At 34.5% G+C, this 23,927-nt stretch overlaps 1 protein-coding gene across 1 annotated transcript in view; it reads right to left on the bottom strand.

Moving 5' to 3' along the window:
- The window catches only part of ZCWPW2 (zinc finger CW-type and PWWP domain containing 2), an 84,838-nt gene that overhangs the window by 41,583 nt on the left and 19,328 nt on the right, over nt 1-23,927 (bottom strand). Inside the window, 1 exon segment of the mRNA XM_045436402.1 lies at nt 5,864-5,978. Within this exon segment, the coding sequence (XP_045292358.1) occupies nt 5,864-5,978 (115 nt within the window).

Genomic DNA, 23,927 nt, shown 5'->3' with positions numbered 1-23,927 from the left:
AATACTCCCTAACTCACTTTTGAAAACAGATATCATACAATAGTCTGCTCTCAGACCACAGTGGAATTAAACTAGATAACAAAACAAAACAAAACAAACAAAAAAACCTACAAAGATAACTATAAAACCCTCTAAATACTTGGGAGATTAAAAAACACATTTCTAAATAACATATGGGTCAAAAAAGAAATCGTAAGAGAAATTTTAAAATACTTCAGACTAAATGAAAATGAAAATAAAGTTTATGAAAATTTGTAAGATGCAATAAAAGCAGTATTTAGAGAGGAATTTACAGCATTAAAATGTGTATATTATGAAAAAACAAAGACCCAAAATCAATAAACTAAGCTTCCATCTTAGGAAACTAGAAAAAGAAAACCAAGTTAAAATACGAAGTATGCACAAAAAATAAAAATTAGGGCAGAAACCAATGAGATTGAAAACAGGAGATCAATTGAGGAAATAAAACCAAAAGCTGTTTCTTTGAAAAGATCAATAAAAATAAGACACTAGCCAGGCTAACTAGAAAAAAAGGACAGAAAACATAAATTACTAATATCAGAAATGAAAGAGAGGGCATCATTACAGATGTGAAAATATTAAAAGGATAATAAAAGGAAATGCTGTCAATAACTCTATGCCCGCAAATCTGATACCTAGATGAAATGGACCAATTCTTTAAAAGACGTAATCTGTCAAAAGTCACACAAGAATAAACAATCTAAGAAGCCTGTATCTTTTTATAACATTGAATCAATATAATAACCTTACAAAACAAAAACACCAAGCCCAGATGGGTTCACTGGTGATTTCTACCAAATATTTATGGAAGAAATTATAGCAATTCTCTATAAGCTCTTCCAGAAGATAGACAGGGGGAATACTTCCTAATTCATTCACTGAGGCCAGTATAACAAAACCAAACAAAGACATTACAAGAAAACTACGGACCGATTTCTCTAATGAACACAGATGCAAAATTCTCAACATACTACAAATCAAATCTAACAATGTATAAAAAGAATTATACACCATAAGCAAGTGAGATTTATCTGAGGTATACGAGGCTGCTTCAACAATCAAAATCAATTTACGTAATCAATGACATCAGTAGGTTAAAAAACAAAAGTCAAATATGATCATATCAGTTGTGCAAATAAAGCACTTAACAAAATCCAACACACCCATGCATGATAAAAATTCCCAGCAAACTAGGAATAAAGGGAAACATCCTCAATTTGATAAGGAGAAGCTATAAAAATCCTACAGCTGACATCATACTCAATAGTAAGAAGCTCAAAGCTTTTTCCCTAAGATTAGGAGTAAGTCAGAGATGTTCCTGCCTCAGAACTCTTTTCAATATTGTACTGGAACTCCTAATTAATGCAATAAGGGGGAAAAAAGGAAGAAGAGTATAGATCGAGAAATAATAAAACTGCCTTTCTCAGTAGATGACATGAATATCTATGCAGAAAATCCAAAAAATCAAGAAAAATACTCCTGGAACAAATAAGTGATTATTGCAAGGTTGTAGGGCACAAGGTTAATACACAAAAGTCAATCACTTTCCTATTTACCAGCAATTAAAAAGTACGATTTGAAATTAAGAACACATTACCATTTACACTAACACCCCCCAAATGAAATACTTAGGCATAAATTTAACAAAAGATGGACAAGATTATATGAGGAAAACTACAAAACTCTGATGAACAAAATGAAAGAACTAAATAATGTGGATATATTTCATATTTATGGATGGGGAGTCTTAATATTGTCAAGATGTCAGTTCTTCCCAACTTGATCTATAGATTCAGTACAATCTCAATGAAAATCCCAACAAGTTATTTTGTGGATATCAACAAACTGAATCTAAAGTTTATATGAATAGACAAAGATACAGAATAGCCATCACAATATTGAAGGACAGTCAGAGGACTTCAACCTACCTGACTTCAAGACTTACTCTAAAGCTACAATAATCAAGACAGTGTAATATTGGGAAAAGAATAACAAATAGATCAATGGAACAGAATAGACTGCCTAGAAACAGACTCTATAAATATAGTCAACTGATCTTTTACAAAAGAGCAAAGACAATATAATGAAGAAGAGTGTTTTCAATAACTGGTGTTGAACAACTAGATGTCTATGTGCCAAAAATGGATCTAGATCTAGACCTTACACCTTTCATAAAAATTAACTCAAAATCACACATCTAAATGAAAAATGCAAAACTATAAAACTCCTAGAGGGTAACACAGGAGAAAATGTAGATGACCTAGGATATGCTGATGACTTTAGATATAACATCAAAGGCAAGGCCCATGAAAGAAATAATTAATAAGTTGGACTTCATTAAAATTAAAATGTATGCTCTGAAAAATGCACTGTCAAGAGAATGAGAAGATAATCCAGAGTGAGAAAAAAATATTTGCAAAATACATACCTGACAAAAGGACTGTTATTTGAAATATACAAAGAACTCTTAAAAGTCAACAAGATGAACAATTGAATTAAAAAGGAGGCAATGAAAAGACACCACAGCAAAGAAAATTTATAGATGGCAAATAAGCATATGAAAGCATGTTCATCATCATTGTATGTCATTTTCTAATGACATTTAATTGCAAATTAAAACACCACTGCAGACCTATTAAAATGGCCAAAATCCAGAACACTGACAACACCAAATTCTGGCAAGTATGTGGAGCAACAGGAACTGTCATTCATTTCTGGTAGGAATGTAAAAATGATGCAGCCACTTTGGAAGATAGTTTGGCAGTTTCTTATAAAACTAAACATACCCTTGCCATATGATTCAGCAATTGTGTTCCTTGGTAGTTACCCAAATGAGCTGAAAACTTATGTGCACAAAAAAACCTATGTTGCATGTTTATGGCAGCTTTATTCATAATTGTCAAAACCTAGAAACAACCAAGATGTCCTTCCGTTGGTGAACGGATACATAAACTGTATTACATACAAACAATGGACTATTTTTAGTACTAAAGAATCTACAGACATGGAGAAATGTAAACACATATTACTAAGTAAAAGAAGTCAATCTGAAAAGGCTACATACTGTATGACTCCAACTATATGATGTTCTGGAGACTAAAAAGATCAGTGGTTGTGAGGTGTTGGCAGAGTGGTAGGAGTGGGGGAGAAATGAACATGTGGAACACAAAATTTTTAGGCCAGTGAAAAACAATTCTGTATGATACTACAACGGTGAATACACATCATCATACGTTCGTCAAAACCCATAGAATGTACAACACAAAGAGTGAACCTTAATGTAAACTCTGAATTTTGGGTGATAATGATATGTCAGTGTTGGTTCATGCTTCTCTGGGGCCAGAAGTTCATAGTGGAAGATACTGTATGGGTATAGGGCGGGGGCTTATGGGAACTCTGTACTTACTGCTTAATTTTTCTGGGAACCTGAAATTTTGCTGCTCTAAAAAGAAAGTTTATTTAAAACAAAACAAAACAATTCTAGGAAAAAAAAAGGTAGAAATAGGAACATCCACTCTAAGATGTAAAGCATGTAAGAAAATATTAATCCTACAAATAACACAAAATCCTAAAGCTAAATTATAAAGAGACTATATGGATAATACCCTACTCATTTTAAAAATACAATTATAATGAATGTTCCTACATAAGAAAAATCTTTCTATACTCAGAAAAAGAATCACTTACTCGGAGTAATAGTTAATATAACAAAAAACAGGGGAACTGAATTATGTGGACAGGACTTTGAAATCTCTTACAGTATGAGCAGGTCTGTATTTTTTACATATCATTTACTGACCCGGCAGATTTCAACACTGAAAGAGTTGCATCAAACATAATAGTGTGTCAATGTCTGCAGTGTAGGGAGAATTCAGGCCAAGAAATTAGGAATCATTATTTCTGGGTTGGAAAAATAAATTTTGGGGTGAAGAAATTCTCAAAGTTGTTGGGATGAAATAAGTTGTTTGCCTCTAAACTACTCACCTTTTGTAAAATATCTGAATAATGGCTATTTATGTCTCAAAACCACTTCTGAACAAAGTTAGAAGCTGGATACGTACACGAATTCACCCTAGAAGCTAAGCAAGGACTATATTGTCTCTTTTGGAGATAGTAAAGAGTGAGTCTGAAGTGAGCGAGCCTCTTATGGCAAAGACTGAATTCCTGCAAGTCTCTTCATGCCCCCCATCTACAAATGTAGATGACTTAGGTTGCTAATGACTTCAGATAGAACATCAAAAGCAAGGGCCACAAAAGAAATAATTAGTAAGTTGGACTTCATTAAAATTAAAATTTCTGCTCTGCAAAATACACTGTCAAGAGAATCAGAAGATAATCCAGAGTGAGAGAAATATTTGCAAAATACATATCTGACAAAGGGCTGTTATCTGAAATACACAAAGAACTCTTAAAATTCAACAATAAGATGAACAAAATGAAAGTCTCTAGGCATGGATTCTCTACATTCAGACTGAATTACATCAATTTCTGCATGCAAAAATCATCAGTCTTTCAGCAAAAAAAATGGTCTGCTACAAAACCAATGAGAAATAACCCCTCTCCATAGACTCTGGACAAGTAAGAATGCCAAAGGACCCAGACGTTAATACTCCGGCACACACACGACAAAGACACAGTTCCATATTTATTGAAAGAGTGTATCCACTGCTAGTGTGAAATGGCTGTAATATAATTTTAAAAAATAACTGACTATATTAGTTTACAGTATTTATATTAAAAAACCCTAAAAACCTAAATATTTCAAAGTTTATTTTGGTTACACAAGAAAAATGTATAATCCATGAAAAGAATAAAATTGCATTTGTGACAATACAGTGAGTTCAACCTTTACTGCTAATAAACAGAGACATTATATTTTCAGCACAAGGAATAAAAATCACATTCATGGTAATAAATGTCCCTTTTCCCAGTTTCAGAGTAAACCAGAGTAATGTGCTTGTCATTCTTTTCCACTGTTTTTAAATCTACTTATTTCCTTTAAAATCTAAACCTAGATAGCTGGGTTAATATTTAAATTTTTCTTAAATAAAATGTTTTCACCTATAAGTTTTTAAAAATATATATTAAGCTTCTCTAAGGGAGGAAAAAAATACCACTCTTACTTTCAAATTCAGTCAGCACTGAAGGCCAGATCCTTCCATAATCTTTAGAACTTAAGGTGATAATTATTATCGCTAAGCAGCAAAATTTAAAAACATATTTAAATTTATTGAAAATCATCATTTTTATGTGAAATCACAATCAGAGTTAAAAATGTATCCTACCTACTATAATCATTATGATGAATTCATTTAAAAAGCTATCTATAAACCATAATATTGATGATTCAAAAGAACTTTCTTTGAAAATGACCTGAAATCTTACCATATTTTTTTACCTAATTAAAAAAAGAAGTTGATGATTGTTTTTATCTCTGCCTTGAATCTGTTCACAAATAAAACATTTTGAAAAATACTTTGGTCTGAAATAATACAGCACATGCAAATGAAAGTTTCATCCCAGAAATATATTTTAAAGACATAGCTTCTAATTGTGAAATATGATACTTTGAAATACATAAAAGAACTTACGTAGGTAGTCTAAGAGTAAAGAAGATGATAGAAGCGTTAATTAAATCCCTTGCATTTAAATAGAGTGTATGCTTAGTTTCAGAGGGTGAAATACATACTATTAATCCATAGAAAACCAATTTTTCAGTGGACAAAGATATATCCTATCCCTATGAAAAGAAAATTTTTTAAATGTGCAAATATATTTCAGAAAGCATGCATCTGAATAAATCCTCATTTGGGAGTGGTAAAGAATAAAAAACCTCAAATACCCTGTTTGGATAGGCGGCACACTTCCAGTCTTCGCTCGTGAGAATGTCCATAGAGAAGGTATGCTTCTTGTAGTGCACTTTTATACCATTTCTTTTTCTTCGTACATGTTCCTAGCTAAAGAAACACAGAAAAATAATGACTCATTTCTAAATGTATAATTTTGTTTTAATATCTACTTGATTTAGCTATTGAGCTGAAATTAACCCGATTTAAGCATTGTAACATACATTATGTAGACTTTGGTATATAATTATTATTTCATTATTAGAGTATAGCAAAGTTGTGGGGATGTTGTACATTAAAAGCCAAAGGGTTAGATTCTTGATTCACTAAGATAATATTTTAATATAATTCCTCTCACATTTAAAAAGTTACAAAAAGTTATGACCACCAATGTAACAAAGTAGTCAGGATTAATATATTTTGTTAGCATAATTTGATTCTCTTTTAAGTAACATAACAATGATACCGAAGTGGTATAAACTGAAAAGCCAAGTTTCTTATTGTAAGAAAATTAACTCCATTCACATCCAGTTTTGAGTTATGGCAGAAAAGTGACCTATTCATACAAGTTCCTTAAACTTTTGCCCCAATTTCTTCATCTCTAAAATGTGAATAACAGCATATACTAATCATAAAGTTTCAGAAGTATTAAATGAAATAATAGATGACAGTTTTCTGGCATAGCAAGCACTCAATCAATGTTATTCTACTTGAATTCAGTACTTTTTCTACATGTAATTTATTTTTACAGAAATTTTTAAAGAGAAAAAGAATGAAAGAATCTCTAGGTTAAAAATGACTTTAAAAATTATCTGACCCACTAATTTTTCCATTGTTATTTTAGAACTTGACTAAAAGTTTTTTTTTAAGATTTTATCTTTAAGTAATCTCCACACCCAATGTGGGTCTTGAATTTACAGTCTTGAGATCAAGAGTTACGTGCTCTACTGACTGAGCCAACTAAGCACCCAAGAATCTGCCTAAAAAACTTTTTATAATGTTTTTAAATGTTACAAATTATAAAATTCATACCACCATTTTCTTTTTTGGAAGTTTACCATAAAAAAAAATACAGGTTTTTATTCTATTATTCCATATTTACCACTTACATATAATAATCATATCTTTATCTAAGATACATAATTTACTCCTTATACAGAAATGTAAATCTATATAACACCTATATTTAATTCATTTAGAGAATGAAACTATCCATATATTTAAAGCTCTTCTCAAACTCCACCTTATTCTTGGAGTCCCCAAATTAATATCAACTATCTGTTCCTGTTACACTTAATATTTTCATTTAATCATTCACTACATTCTGAGTTGTATTATAGTTATTTGTATTCATGACTGCCCCTACCCATAAAATGAAAAGTCCCTGAAGACAGAGGCAATAAATAATATTTCATCTTTCTGTCCTCCATAGTACCCATTCGCCTAATCTCACTGCATATTATGTAAGCATTCCGAAAGTGCTTGTTAAATTGCATGTTGTTCTAGACAATGATTTATTTTATAAAAAGGAGTCAGGGGCGCCTGGGTGGCGCAGTCGGTTAAGCGTCCGACTTCAGCCAGGTCACGATCTCGCGGTCCGTGAGTTCGAGTCCCGCGTCAGGCTCTGGGCTGATGGCTCAGAGCCTGGAGCCTGTTTCCGATTCTGTGTCTCCCTCTCTCTCTGCCCCTCCCCCGTTCATGCTCTGTCTCTCTCTGTCCCAAAAATAAATAAACGTTGAAAAAAAAAATTTTTTTTTAAAAATAAAAAAAATAAGTAAAAATAAAAAGGAGTCAAAGAATATAATCAAACAAAAACCTACTTTTTTTTTCAGAAACCTACTTTTGTGCACAGAATATTTAAATTTCATTCATTAGTTTCATAGAAAAAGAGGCAGATACAATTTAATAGATATTAGAAAATTTAAACTAAGAATATCTAACTTAGTATCTGCATGTTTAAGATATTTTTGCAGCTCTAATGTTATGGTGCTAAATAAGAAATCAGTGAAAAATAGCTTAGAAGCTGATATGGCACTAAACAATTGATGTTAAGAAAATTTCTTGAGAAAAATCAATACTACAGATAGCTAAAGTAAACTTCGGTGAGTTTAGGGAACAAAAAAGCTTTTTTAAAAACTTGTGTCTGAGATTCTTTCAGAATTTACCAGTAAGTATGTGCCATCTAGTGGTAGTACAATCAAACATCTTCAAAGAAACAAAAAATTAAGGCTATAATTTATAAAGAATTTTGAATTCCACAATTAGGCTCAACTATGCACTGTATTTTCCAACTAAAGTGGTGTGTACACACCCTGAAGGCTGGAATGTGCCGCCATATCCATCGCTGGTATTGTTTCTCCCAAAGGTACCCATTATTACCAGTTTCTTTCACAGTCGTTCACAGCTACTGTATGGATCTACAAACATTTATGTCATTTGTATGAATATATCTAATTTTACAGAGTGTTGTGAACAGTTACATATACTTTGAGTTTTTCAATTTGTCTTGCATATTGCTTCGTTTATTGATTTGACATATTCTAAACGCTTGGGATCTACCACTGAAGAAGGTAGATAAAGCTTACCTTCATTCTAGCTAGTGAAACAGACAATCTACAATAAACATAACAAATAAATAAAACCTACAGTATGTTAATAGGAGGTTACAAGTTCTATGTAATAAAGAAAAGTTAAGGCAAAAAAGTAGGGTAACTCTCATTGAAAAGGTGACATCTGAGCAAAGACGTGAAAGAGGACAGGGAGTTAACCATGTAGATATTCCAAAAAAGAGAACTCCAAGCAGAGAAAAAAAAATACTCTAAGGTGGGAGGATACAAGTATATTCAAGAAGCATTGAAGAAACCAAGGTGGCTGAGGCTAAATGAAGAAGGAGAGTAACAGGTAATGAGATCACAAAATTAACAGGGGCTAGATCATGGAGGTCCTTTCAGGCCATTGCAGGGATCTTGCCTTTTATTCTAAAATGGGACCCATTCCATAGTTCTGAGCAGAAAAATAACATTTGATTTGATTCAGTGTTTTAAAACATTCTGATTTTTTATACTATTTATTTATTTATTTAATTTATTTATTTATTTAATATCCAAATTAGTTAGCATATAGTGCAACAATGATTTCAGGAATAGATTCCTTAATGCCCCTTATTCATTTAGCACATCCCCCCTCCCACAACCCCTCTAGCAACCCTCTGTTTGTTCTCCATATTGAAGAGTCTCTTATGTTTTGTCCCCCTCCCTGTTTTTATATTATTTTTGCTTCCCTTCCCTGATGTTCATCTGTTTTGTATCTTAACATCCTCATAGGAGTGAAGTCATATGATATTTGTCTTTTTCTGACTAATTTTGCTTAGCATAATACCCTCTAGTTCCATCCATGCAGTTGCAAATGGCAAGATTTCATTCTTTTTGATTGCTGAGTAATACCCCATTGTATGTATACCACATCTTCTTTACCCATTCATCCATCAATGGACATGTGGGCTCTTTCCATACTTTGGCTACTGTTGATAGTGCTGCTATAAACATGGGGGTGCATGTGCCCCTTTGAAACAGCATATCTGTATCCCTTGGATAAATACCTAGTAGTGCAATTGCTGGGTTGTAGGGTAGTTCTATTTTCAATTTTTCGAAGAAGCTCCAAACTGTTTTCCAGAGTGGCTGCACCAGCTTGGATTCCCACCAGCAGTGCAAAAGAGATCCTCTGTCTCTGCATCCTTGCCAACATCTGTTGTTGTCTGGGTTGTTAATGTTAATGTAAGTGTGAGGTGGTATCTCATTGTGGTTTTGATTTGTATTTCCCTGGTGATGAGTGATGTGGAGCATTTTTTCATGTGTCGGTTGGCCATCTGGATGTCTTCTTTGGAGAAGTGTCTATTCATGTCTTTTGCCCATTTCTTCACTGGATTATTTGTTTTTTGGGTGTTGAGTTTGATAAGTTCTTTATAGATTTTGGATACTAATCCTTTATCTGATATGTCATTTGCAAATATCTTCTCCCATTCTGTCAGTTGCCTTTGTTTTGCTGATTGTTTTCTTCATTGTGCAGAAGCTTTTTATTTTGATGAGGGCCCAGTAGTTCATGTTTGCTTTTGTTTTCCTTGCCTCTGGAGACCTGTTGAGTAACAAGTTGCTTCAGCCAAGGTCAAAGAGTTTTTCCTGCTTTCTCCTTGAGGATTTTGATGGCTTCCTGTCTTATGTTTAGGTCTTTCATCCATTTTGAGTTTATTTTTGTGTAAGGTATAAGAAAGTGGTCCAGGTTCATTTTTCTGCATGTTGCTGTCCAGTTTTCCCAGCACCACTTGCTGAAGAGACTGTCTTTATTCCATTGGATTTTCTTTCCTGCTTTGTCAAAGATTAGTTGGCCATATGTTTGTGGGTCCATTTCTGGGTTCTCTGTTGTTACATTGATCTGAGTGTCTGTTTTTGTGCCAGTACCATACTGTCTTGATGATTACAGCTTTGTAATACAGCTTGAAGTCTGGGATTGTGATGCCTCCTGCTTTGGTTTTCTTTTTCAAGATTGCTTTGGCTATTCGGGCTCTTTTCTGGTTCCATACACATTTTAGGATTGTTTGTTTTAGCTCTGTGAAGAATGCTGGTGTTATTTTTATAGGGATTGCATTGAAAATGCAGATTGCTTTGGGTAGTATTGATATTTTAACACTATTTGTTCTCCCTCTCCAGGAGCATAGGATATTTTCCCATTTTTTTGTGTCTTCTTTAATTTCTTTCATAAGCTTTCTATAGTTTTCAGTGTATAGATTTTTCACCTCTTTGGTTAGATTTATTCCTAGGTATTTTATGGTTTTTGGTGTCATTCTGATTGTTTTGACCAAAATAAACTATACAAAGGCATGTAGATATAAGATTACCAGTAATAACCTAGGCAAGAAATGATGGTGGTATAGACCAGGATACTGGCAGCCATTGTGTTGAAAAGTGGTAGGATTCTGGACATAATTTGAAGTTACAGCAAAATAAATTTCTTGACCAACTGAAAATTGGGTGTGAGAGAAGCAGAAGATGACCCTAAGGCTTTTGGACTGAACTAGCAGAAGGATGAACTTTGCTGTCAAGTGAGAAGAAGGCTGTCAAGGAAGTGAGATTCTGGGGGGGAAGATCAAGAGTTCAGACCTGTTGGTACAAGATGTCTATTGTGACATCCAAGTGGAGATACCAAGTAAGAGTGTGGTAAGGAAATTCAGGAGAGAAATGAGAACAGCAGATAATATTTATGAATCATACACACACACACACACACACACACACACACACACACACACACAGAATTTAAAGCCAAGAAACTGGATGACATAACCAAAGTAATGAGGAAACAGATGAAGGTATATCCACACACGTGCTTTGTATGTGCCATTATTTATTTGACAAATGCCCTAGCTATGAACATTTAAGCTATTTCTAATATTATGTAATTTGAAACAATGCTTTAATAAAAAAGTTGTGCATATATCACTTTGCCCATGTGAAAGTGTAAGAAGAGTAAATTCCTAGATGTTGAATTACCAGGTTTGAAGGTGTATTTTAAATTTTGGAAGTTACTGTGAATTCACTCTTGAATGAGATGGTCACAATTTACAATGCCACAAACAGTATGTTTCCTCATACCCTGGAGAAGACTTCTGTGACCACACTTTCAGATCTCTGTCAATATTTTAAGAGAAATACAGTATTTCTTTTTTATTATCATTTTCATTTCTTAAATTTAGTAATTATGAGAAACTTTTAATATTTTTCCAACTTTACTGAGGTACAATTGCCATATAACTATGCAAATTTAAGGAGCACAACATAATAATTGGATGCCTGTGTATCTTGTAAAATTATTACCATAATAGAGTTAGTTAACACCTCCATCAACTCACACAATAACTCGTGTGTGTGTGTGTGTGTGTGTGTGTGTGTGTGTGGTGAGAACATTTAAGATCTGCTTTTTTTTTCAACTTTCAAATACATAGTACAGTATTATTAACTTTAGTCACCACGTTGTACATTAGATCCCAGATCTTATTCATCAATTTTTCACATTTTTAAAAGCCATTTATGTTTTCTTTTCTACAAGTGATTGTTCAAGTCCTGTGTTAGTATTTATATAGGTCTTTTTCTTATTGGTTTATAAGAGTCTTGTATAAATTAAGAAAGTAATACACTGCTACATGTATTGCAAGTATCTTTTCCTGTTGACAGTTAATTTTTTAGATATATTTGTATTTTCATTTTGTTCATTTAAATCTTTCATCCTTCTAGCACTAATTTGTGTGTAAGTTATGAGGTATAGCTTCTACTTTATGTTTTTCCCAAGTAGCCATTGGTACCCATACAATTTATTAATAATACAACTTTAATTATTTGAATACAATCTTAACCACTAACTATATTTCCAAGTACTTTGGAGTCTATTTTTGGACTTTATATTGTTCTATTTATCTGTCAAATCACTGTTAGCATGAAACTGCTTTATCTAATGGGGCTTTATTATAATTTTGTATTTTATAGGCCTACTTCCCTCTTCTATGTTTAATTTTCCTATACATTTTAGCATTCATCTTAAGCCCTTTTTTAAAATTGAGATTACATTAAAAATAATTTAGGGAGAGGGGCGCCTGGGTGGCGCAGTCGGTTAAGCGTCCAACTTCAGCCATGTCACGATCTCGCGGTCCCTGAGTTCGAGCCCCGCGTCGGGCTCTGGGCTGATGGCTCAGAGCCTGGAGCCTGTTTCCGATTCTGTGTCTCCCTCTCTCTCTGCCCCTTCCCCGTTCATGCTCTGTCTCTCTCTGTCCCAAAAATAAATAAACGTTGAAAAAAAAATTAAAAAAAAAAATAAATAATTTAGGGAGAATTGACATCTTTCCATATTAAATTTTCTAAACCAAAAAGAGGATTATATCTTTCCGTTTACTTAGGTTTTATTTTCTGTCTCTTAGTAGCATTTTGAAGTTGTATTCACATAGCTCTTACATATGCTTCTTAAGCTTATTCTAGTGTGTTATGTATGTTTTGTTGCTATTATAAATGGGAACTTTTATCCATTCATATTTTCACACTGGTTGCCTCTGTATACTAATTTTATAACTGCCATATAATTGAATTTTCTTATTGTTTAAAATAGTTTTTAGATTTGAGTTCCATGGTTTTTCCAAGTAAACAAATTATCTACTAATAATGATAATCTTGCTTTTTTCTTTCCTGTATATGTACTTTGGCTCCTTTCTTTGGCTAATTATATTAGCCAATTCTACCAGGACAATTACATAATTGTAGTAACCTTACATACTTTTAAAAACCCAAATTTCCTACCAGAACAACCAATGTCTTCTCTAATTAAAATAGAACTTTCAGTTGAATGAGTTCATGTATTTTTCAAGACATGCAGAAGTGATTCACATTTATTTAAATAGACTTCTTCTGCAGAAGCTACCAAAAAGAAATGTTTATTTGTAATCACCTTCATATACTAAACTGTTTAATACATTATCATAATCTTTCAACTGGAATTTGCCAAGAAAGGGCTTCTGGATTGACGAGAAAGAAATAAAGACACAGCATTTCACCAAACATAATAGATTCATTCCATACACTAATTACTAGGGCAAAATTTGTAAAGGATGAATGAACATCATGCTTGAATGAATTATAGTAATAACACTGTGATTAGGTTCAATATTAAAATACTATAGTATTTAATGAGATAAATCTTCAACTTGAAGGTTTACATTTTAGACAAAATTCAGCAAAGGAAACAATTCTATTTTGAATAAGCCTAAACTAAGGCAAAAACTACCTTTTCCTGGTTTTTTTAAGAAAAAAAATTTTTTTAAACAAAGATAATCTTTTAAAGGCATGAAAACATTTAAATTTACCATTGCAGCCAAAAGTCAAGTAAGATAATTAGATTAACACAGATTTTTTCAAAACCAAGTGGTATTGAAAATAGGATTCAAGCTCAAGCAGAAAGTAACTGCCATTCAAACTCACTCTATCAACTGCAATGTGGAGGTGTTTAACACTTGACTGAAATCTACAGCAACTCTTGTGACTTTCCTGATAACTCTCAGATAATAAAATGTCCCAGAGTTACTTATTTAGTTCCCCGAAATTTCAAAAACTACAATGTCTACTTGCATGTAAGAAACAAAATTCCAAAACTGCATTTGAAGTTAAAGCTTCTGTTCCTCCTCAAACTAGGGACATACTGTAGGCTAAAGTGGTCCTCCTTTTCCTCCATGTGTTTCTCTTTCTCTCCCCACATCTTCTGGCTTCTCTGGGATTGAAAAGATTTGGTGTGGAGAATGGAAGAGAAATTGCAATCAATATTTTTGACTGCTACATAGCAGTTTGGGGTTGGTGCTTTCTAGGCTTAAAGCATTTTTTTTATTGTGGGGTGCTTTGTGGGTTTTTGGAGAATGTTTTCTACCAACTAGGAACAACTTCCCTGACAGAGGAGATCTTTCTTGAGCTGGCTGCTTTCAATCAACCCCCTACCCCATTACCACTTTTCCTGTATTGCTCTGTCTAGATTTCACGGGAGCAGGAAGCCATCTTTATTTTTTTTAATTTTTATTTTTTTTTCAATATATGAAATTTATTGTCAAATTGGTTTCCATACAACACCCAGTGTTCATCCCAAAAGATGCCCTCTTCAATACCCATCACCCACCCTCCCCTCCCTCCCACCCCCCATCAACCCTCAGTTTGTTCTCAGTTTTATTTAAGAGTCTCTTGTGCTTTGGCTCTCTCCCACTCTAACCTCTTTTTTTTTTTTTTCCTTCCCTTCCCCCATGGGTTTCTGTTAAGTTTCTCAGGATCCACATAAAGTGAAAACATATGGTATCTTTCTCTGTATGGAGGAAGCCATTTCTAGAAGACCCTTCTAAAATGACTACTTGGGGTGCCTGGGTGGCTCAGTCGGTTAAGTGTCCGACTTCGGCTTAGATCATAGTCTTACAGTTTGTGGGTTCAAGCCCCGCGTCAGGCTCTGTGCTGACAGCTCAGAGCCTGGAGCCTGCTTCAGATTCTGTGTCTCCCTCCCTCTCTGCCCCTCCCCTGCTCACACTCTGTCTCTCTCAAAAATAAATAAACATTAAAAAAAATTAAAATGACTACGATTCTTTTTCCCATGTTGCCTGCATCCTCTCTCCCCCAAACCATGGGAATGCTGGCCATTCTCAGTGCCTCTAGATCTTTTCATTCTGTTGCTAGACCTGATAACCAGGCGCTCTCACTCAGATTTCTCAGAGGAAAGCACCAGTATGTTGTGTTGCTCAAGCTCAAGAGTACACACATCATGCTCTCAAAAAATCCCTCAAACAGGAAAATGAACATCTTTCCTTTTCACAAAATGGGTAGTGAGGAGGTATAGGGAAAATGCCATAGAATATCATTACTTTCTCCAAAGAAATTCCTGTATGTTCAACCTCAAACCTTTTATATCCTTGCATAAATTAGGCAAAGGGCTGCCAAGCCAGTTTTAGCCCCTCCTTTGCAATGTGAAAGTCTTGTACCTTAGTTTGCAATGTGAAAAGTTATTTTTGTCATCTTTTGTAGTCTTAAAGACTTAATGTATTTCACTAAAACCTGAATATATTTTAATGTTAAAACTTCCAAATTTTCTCCCACCCCAAAACAAACAAAACACAGAAAAGTTTTCAAATATACTTGTTTAAGAAGGAAATTTTAAACGCAGCTCTTTAGCAAACTTTCAAGGTGCTAACAGCTTATAAAGTGAAGGATTAAGATCAACAACTTTACGTAAGATCATAGAAAGGACAGGACATCTTCAAATCCCAGTAAATTCTATGATGCAAAGACAGAATATCAATTCCTTTGTTACGTTTATATTACTGTGGCAACTTGAGGTTTATCAATCAGTTTATTAAATTTAGGGTGAAGGGGAAAAATAAGTAATCATAGAGAAAAAGAAGTAATCATCATGGAAAGAAAAGGAAGACTCACAGTCTAAAAATTTGTGTGTATTTATGAATGTAAATAAGAGATTCTTGATAGATGTATTCTTGGTGGATGAATAAACATGTAAATATTTGGAGTAAGGATGAGGTTTGAGACTCTCACAGATGGTTAGACAAGGAAGACAGTACCCTGTGTCTGGGAAAATTCCCAGCTATGTCCAAAACTGAAAAGGTTGTAAGGTACTGTTTTATATGATCTTGTTTCAACTGAGTGTTATTGGCTGACTGAAAGGACTTAATATCATTTTTACATTTCCCAGGATTTGAGGAAGAAATTGAATGTCCCTTTTCATTGAATAAGGTTTGTGCTATCACCACATACTAGTATGGAGTGGCAGAGTCAAAGAAAATAATGTATATGTGCCTGTTCACCCAGGAAGGCCAGAGGAATGAAATCTGTAATCCAGCAGAAATTTGTATCTTTTGTTCCTTTGTATTTTAAGATTGCTTCCCCACCTATGAGTTATTCAAAGTATAAAAACCTGAAGCTCTAGCAGGATAAATCTTATGCTTCAAACTTGAATGTGTAAGCAGTGTTCCATTACCAATTTTTGCTAAATAAAAATCAATGTAATATCCCACATCCAACAAGGATAAGAAATTTGATCTCAGGCATCCTTAGGTTCCTCTAAATTGGAAAGAAATATATGATGCCTGAAGAGTGAAGACAGATCATTACTCTACAACCCATAGTGGTTTCAAGAATAACAACATTGTTGTTCCAGTCCCTTGAAGTCAGACAGTCTAACAGCTTCTTTGCCACACTGAGGCAGAAGAAGCTTTTTGGAAGTTGGGAACCTTGATGGCATGAGTTCAGCATCCCTCTGGGTGACACAGTGCCATTTTCCTCTGAGGTACTGCCGCTGCCCAGGGCACTGACAGACTTTGTCCTCTTCCAAGTCGGAGAGGCTCTTCTCTGCACAGATGCCCCTGCCCGTCCCTCTCAGAGGCAATGACTTCTCTGTACCCAGTCCACCCTTCCCACCCTTGAGGGACTCAGGTCAGGAAGACAGGCAAGTTCTGCTTTTGATCTCTACAACAGAAAATTCCCCTGAGACAGGGGAGCACCAGGGGTCTGACTACCTTTTAGAATAAATGAAATGGGAAGACACAATCAAAACAAGTATTATCAACCACCCATTGGTGTTTGGTTGGCTGTGGGGAAGAATTTCTTCGCTAAGGGACTTCGAGTATTAAAATAGATAGGTCCTCCTCCCTCCTCTCCCCTTGGCACCCTGCTTCCTTATCCCCCCTATTACTTTCCCTTCAGTTTCCCCCACAGCACTCATCAACAACTAACATACCTTATCTCTCATTATTGTCATTTATTTGTTTACTATGGGTCTTACCCTATTAATTTAAGTCTCACGAGGGCATTTGAATTTTGTCTGTTTTATTTACATCTGAGCCTAGAAGAGTCACAAACAATAGGAGCTCAGTAAGTGTTATTAAAAATAGATTTTTTTTTTGTTCAGGGTGGCATTGATACAATCCAGTCAGAAAACTGGAGATGAAAATGAAAGGCTACTATATTTTAATCCTGAATTATGTGATTAACCCTAGAAAAGGAGAAGAAAAATTTATAAACATGATAACTATCAAAGACAATACAGAACTTCAGTTTTTATACAGAATTCAGATCTGTAAAATATTTCATGGGCCCATTGATTTAGCCCATGATATTAGTAGTATATTTTTTCTTAGGAAAAAGAGTGTGTCTAATTTCAAGTCCTTTAAATATGCAAAAACTCGTACCTAATTTTAAAACTAAAGTAATTCAATCAAATGATTTTTAATGTGACCTATTTTGGGGAGGGTAGAGTCTCACTACAATTCTGTAGATACAACAGTAACATCTATGATCCAAAATTATCATTCTGGCTATGTCAATATTAAAGTTAACTGCAGAATAAGTACTTATAATTTAGACAATGTATTTTTTACACACAACGTTCAGCATATATTAAAGACCTGAAAAACTAGAGTCATAGGTACTTAGCCTACTTTATTGAGCTTCATAAATTTACTGAAATGACTTCACATATTGACCATTACTTTAAGTTATTTCTTACATAATATGTCTTTAGAAACATAAGGATATAATTCATACATTTCATAATCTAAAAAAATACAAAATAATTTTCCTTTGGGATGCATCTCCACTAAATGTTTGGGGATCAACACTACTGCCTATTCTAAGGTATTCTGCCTAGTGATTTACGTTAATTGCTGCTATTTATACATTCAAACTTGCAGTGCAGCTCGCTGACTCTAACCATGCGTTGCCCTGATGCATGGTTCTATTTACTATCTCACCAAAGCTATCGCTCTTCTCCTCTGTTGGGAAGATTGTTTTCACTTACAGCAATTCAGTAGAAAGTTAATCACAAGGATATCTTGTCCTCCTTAAATTGGATTTCTCCAAAAGCAACCAGTAATCCAGACAGTAAGAACATTCCTGTTCCTTGGATGCACACTAGAAGACGGTCAGTCACAGCACACCCACGTGCATCACACACTCCTTGGCTTCCTAATACCCTCCACTCTCACCTCTCATCTTTAACATAGGTTCATAGAATCTTCATATAATCAACTCTGGATTATTTAGACAGTTTATTCCAGTTTTTGAACACCAGAAGCAAATACTGCTTTCAAGATCTTATTAATTTATTGTTTACTCTAAGTTTCCAAAGACATAAATAGGAATTTTGCTTACTCTAATTCAGCAGGGTTTTAAGATGAAAATAATTTATGTCCCCCACTCCCCACACTAATGTTAAGTGTGAACTAGCTAGATTGACAAAAAAAAAAAAAAAAAAAAAGTTCTAGTTCTGTTTAGTCTGATCCTTTACAGAGATCTGAGAGATTATGTATCACACCTGAGAGATAATACTGAGAATGCAAAGAATACTAGGGGAGAAATTAGGAAGAAAGAATAAGGAAATCTGAGAGTCCAATTAAAGTACGATTCCATTACTTGGCTTGAAATATTGGGAAATATTACCAAATATAACCAAAACAGGAACTGAGTATTCCTTGCAAAGCTGGGTATAGAGGGAGGGATAGGAAGCCAAGCAGTTTAAAATAGTCTGAATGGAAAATGAAAAAATTGCAGGCTATGATATAAACTTTTTATTAACATATATTTACTAACATAATGTCTATTTACTTAGATATTGAATATATAAGTTCTCTTCCTATTAGGATAGACAACTACTATATGCTGTGGTTATTATTTTTTTTAAGAAGCCTCAGTCTGACACTTTAGGCTGGTCTATTATTTACAGACATCCTTCTGAAAACAATTTTTATACAAACAATACGTCGGTCATTTAGTGTGATGGACCTGAGATCAGATTTTGAGAGGAGAGAAAAAGTCTTAAGAGGGCTCCAGCTGTCACTGCAGGGAGAAAATCAACCACCACCAAAGGAGGGAAACTGTTTAAAGGGACAGGGGAATCTAACATCACAATTTTGCTAAAGATTTGTCTGGCTTGTTTAGCACCACAAACTCATAAACACATTTACACATTTACACATTTCACACACACACACACACACACACACACACACACACACACACACACTAAAAATATACATTTTGGCGGTGCCTGGGTGGCTCAGTCAGTTAAATGTCTGACATCAGCTCAGGTCATGATCTAATGGTTTGTGAGAGTTCAAGCACCACAGTAGGCTGTCTGTTGTCAGCACAGAGCCTGCTTTGGATTCTCTGTCCCCCTCTCTGTCTGCCCCTCCCCCACTTGCTCTGTCTCTCTCTCTCTCTCTCTCTCTCTCTCGCAAAATAAACTTAAAAAAATAACATTTTCATAAACACCTTATTTAGCTAATTCTAATAAAGATAGAAAGTAGGTATTTATGGTAAGATAACCTGCTATATAGTGGTTCTTCAGATTCACCAAGGAACTATATAGATTCACAGAACACTCCCCAGTGTGTAGGTTCAGGAATAGCTAGATAGATATGCACACACGTGTGTGTATTTTTTATCCTAGTTTTATTGAGAAATAATTAACACACATCACTGCAGAAGTTTAAGGTATGCTGCAGGATGTTTTGCTTTACATATACTGTGAAATGGTTACCGCAATAGGTTCAGCTAATATCCATCTTCTCATATAGATACAATAAAAAGAAAAGAAAGAAGAAAAAAATTGTTTTCCATATGATGAGAACTCTTAGGATTTACTCTCTTAACAACTTTCCTATAAATCACACAGCAGTGTTAGCTACAGTCATCATGGTGTACCTCATAACCCCTAGTACTTACTGATCTGCTAGCTGGAAGTGTGTACCCTTTGACTACCTTCTTCAGTTCCTTCCCCCCACCCTCCACATCTGATAACCACAAATGTGATCCCTTTTTCTGAGTTTGTTGTTGTTTAGATTCCATATGTAGGTGAGGTCATATAGTATTTGTCTTTCTCTGTCTGACTTATTTCACTTAGCATAATTCTTTCAAAGTCTATTCATGTTGTCACAAATGGTAGAATTTCCTTATCTTTTTTAATGGCTCAAATACAAAGAACAGTAATGTTTTTAAAGAGCTCTATGGGATAATGTGATACTGAGCAATTTTGGGAACCAACAGTAGAGTATAAAACAAAAACAAAAACAAAAAAACAAAAACACAAATCCTGGCATCAAGTACCGATGTTTGCATTAAATGATAACCAATTACTTCTAAGGTTACAAGAGAATAAAATAAATACTAAGCTTTAATGACAGCCATGGAGAGGTTCTAAATCTGTGGCCAGGAATCAATACACTAAACATGAAGAAAAAAGCTTTTACACCTTTGTCAAACTTTGAAAAGTTCTGGTTTATGGTTAAGTTAATTAATCAAGTAGGTTGAATTAACAGCATGATATCAGTAAGAATGACTTTGGGATACTCCAGTTTACAGATGATAGCTTATTATAAATTTGGTATGCTACTGAAGATTAGAAGCAGATGGCTCAATATAAATGTCAAGAAGGTTGACATATAATGTAAAAACCTGGAGTTTGTAATCAGAAGACCTAGGCTTCAGTCCCAGTTCTGTTGCTGTGTGATCTCAGGCAAGTCACTTAACCTAAGCTTCAACTTTCTTAACGATGAATGAAGATCACATGCGATAGTGTATGTAAAAAGTACTTTATAAAATGTACAGCATTTTTTGAATGTCCATTAGTAATGTCATAAGTGATCAGAACATAAATATTTATCATTTGGTCTATGCAATCCGAGAAAATGAGATAGGAACTCTATTCACAGTAGGGAGGAGTTGACTAAGTATACGTTTGATTTCCGTTGGCGATCTATTAAAGAGTCTATTACTAATTAAAAATATTTTTTTGATGTTTTTATTTATTTTTGAGACAGAGAGAGAGAGACAGACAGGCAGAGAACACGTTGGGGAGGGCCAGAGACAGAGGGAGACACAGAATCTGAAGCAGGCTCCAGGCTCTGAGCCGTCAGCACAGAGCCCGATGCATGGCTCGAACTTGTGAACCATGAGATCATGACCTGAGCTGAAGTCGGACGCTTAACCAGCTGAGCCACCCAGGCACCCCTATTATTAATTTTTTAAGTTACTAATTTAATCAATGCTTCTGTAGTATTAGGTGTCAAGTACAGTTTTAAGCACTTTACAAACAACTCATTTTAACTTCTTAACAAGCTCAGGAGGTGGGTACTATTATCTTCATTTTACAAAAGAGGAAACTGAGGCACTGAGTTTAGAACTTGCCCAAGCTCATATAGCTAGTAAGTGACAGAGCTGGAATTCATACACATCAAGCTCCAGAATTCATGGGCTCTACCACTATAAAATTTTATTTCACAAATCTCAAAGACGGTGTTATGAAAAGGCTCATAGCCCATATCATAAGAAATACAGTGTACTGAAAATAACAGAAAACTGCCATCTGGATTTTCTGTATCAGGTCATATTTACACTACTTAGGAAAATTTTTTCTAGGATTATTATCAGTAGTTGAAAACTTAAATCACCATTGAACGTATGGTTAAATACTAAATTTTATGTTACATATATTTGATCCCAATTTTTAAAAAGAATCAAAAACTTAAATCAACTTTATTTATTACATACAGTTTAAAGAATTTTACATATTCTGATTTCAAGTTGTAGACTTTTATTTTGCAAAACTAAGTATATCACTGAGTCTACAGCAGCAAGCAAGAGAGCTGCTGTAAATACTGCTATGTAAAATGACAGTATTAGTAACAAATTGTTAGTAATGAAGCATTACTAATATATTGATGAAATAGACCACAGGAAGCAAAGTGAGCACTGAGCCAATAGATAATTTTTAAGGCCTCTGCTCATCTAAAGCACTGCTCTAGCTAGGCTGCCTGTTATAGCTAGGGACATTCAACAGAACTGGGAAAACAGGTTTAAATCAACCAGGAAAATAACATGTGCTTATTTATCTCGGGCTTAAAAATGCCAGGATTGGTCTAACAGATTTTAAGCAACAGTATGTGTGGTTATCAAGACCTGGACCTAAAGGAGAGTTAGTTGGATGCTATTTTCTTTTCTTTTTTTTTAAGTAGGCTTCACGCCCAGCACAGAGCCCAATGTGGGGCTTGAACTTATGACCCAGCTATCAAGAACTGAGCTGAGATCAAGAGTCGGATACTTAACCAACTGAGCCACTCAGATGCACCATATCAGAAGGAATATTTTAGAAAATTATTCGTTAAATAGAAATCCACATTATTTCATGTGTTCCTTCAACCTTATGGGGATGGCCAAATCAAAATGATAGTAAAAGTCTGTTGGTTCAGACTGAGCCACCCAGGCATCCTGGTTGTGATTTTCTGCCCCACATTTGCTTATTTTTAATAGAATATGTTTATGGGAAAACAATAGTTGTATTTATTACAAACAGATGCCCAGATTCTGCTTTGTGATAGAATCATAAAAGCAGGTGGGAGTTCTAGAAGAGGATGGCTAAATATGTGATGCAGAATCAGCACATATTCTGGGAGCTAAACAAATGGTAAGTAAGTGGTAATTCTGAAATTTATTTTCAAAGTTAGTTCAATCAGTAATGTTTAGGGTTTAGCGATAATGGGTTTTGTCTGAGTCATAGACTGGTCCTAGCTTTTGGCTAGAAGATGTGATACAATTAATCAATATGTGGGGGAATTTTTTAAAAACAATGAAAAAAGAAAGTTAATAGATCAATTGTAGACTTTCAGTTATATGATTATGAGTTTTGAACTTCACAATTCCCTAATGGAAGAATGTACCAAAAAGTTACTCCACTACTATTTACTAATTTAAGAACATCAACCTAAAAGACTGATTTTATTTATTTTACATTTTTTAATGTTTGTTTATTTTTTGAGAAAGAGAGAGACAGAATGCAAGTGAGGGAGGGGCAGAGAGAGAGGGAGACACAGAATCTGAAGCAGGTTCCAGGCTCTGAGTTGTCAGCACAGAGACCGACGCAGGGCTCAAACCCACAAACCATGAGATCATGACATGAGCCAAAGTTAGACATTCAACCAAATGAGCCACCCAGGCACCCTAAAGACTCATTTTAAAGCAGGCCTACTAATAAGGGATATGACTCTGAAGACAATTTAGTAAGCCTCATATTTTGGCTTATGAACAATGATCTGACTCTGATTTCTTTAACAGAAACTAAACACTTCTAGAAAATTGAGAAAGCTATATATTGGAATTTCCTAGAAAAGATTACTGCTGTTGCAGTGAAGAGTCAATATGAGAAACCTAGGTGATACTTAATACATTTTTCATGCATTTGATGATGGGAAAGGTAGCCACTTGTTCTATCCTTTATAATCTGACTATAAAGTTGGTCGTATTATTTGAATTTGGACTTTTTAACTTCAGTAGAAGTTCACAGCTATCTAAATTCATAAGAGATGAAGTCGGAAGATGACAGAGGTGAACTCAAGAATTTATTTGGAGCAGCAAAGTCAGCATACATAAATGTGAGTGAATCAAAAAGCAGAAATAGAGATAGGGAAAGAAACTGGTTTCATTCAGTTGCAAAGAACAT

Source organism: Leopardus geoffroyi, chromosome C2, assembly GCF_018350155.1.
Source record: "Leopardus geoffroyi isolate Oge1 chromosome C2, O.geoffroyi_Oge1_pat1.0, whole genome shotgun sequence".
In the NCBI taxonomy this organism is placed as follows: Eukaryota; Metazoa; Chordata; class Mammalia; order Carnivora; family Felidae; genus Leopardus; species Leopardus geoffroyi.
This window is presented reverse-complemented; position numbering and strand designations above follow the sequence as displayed.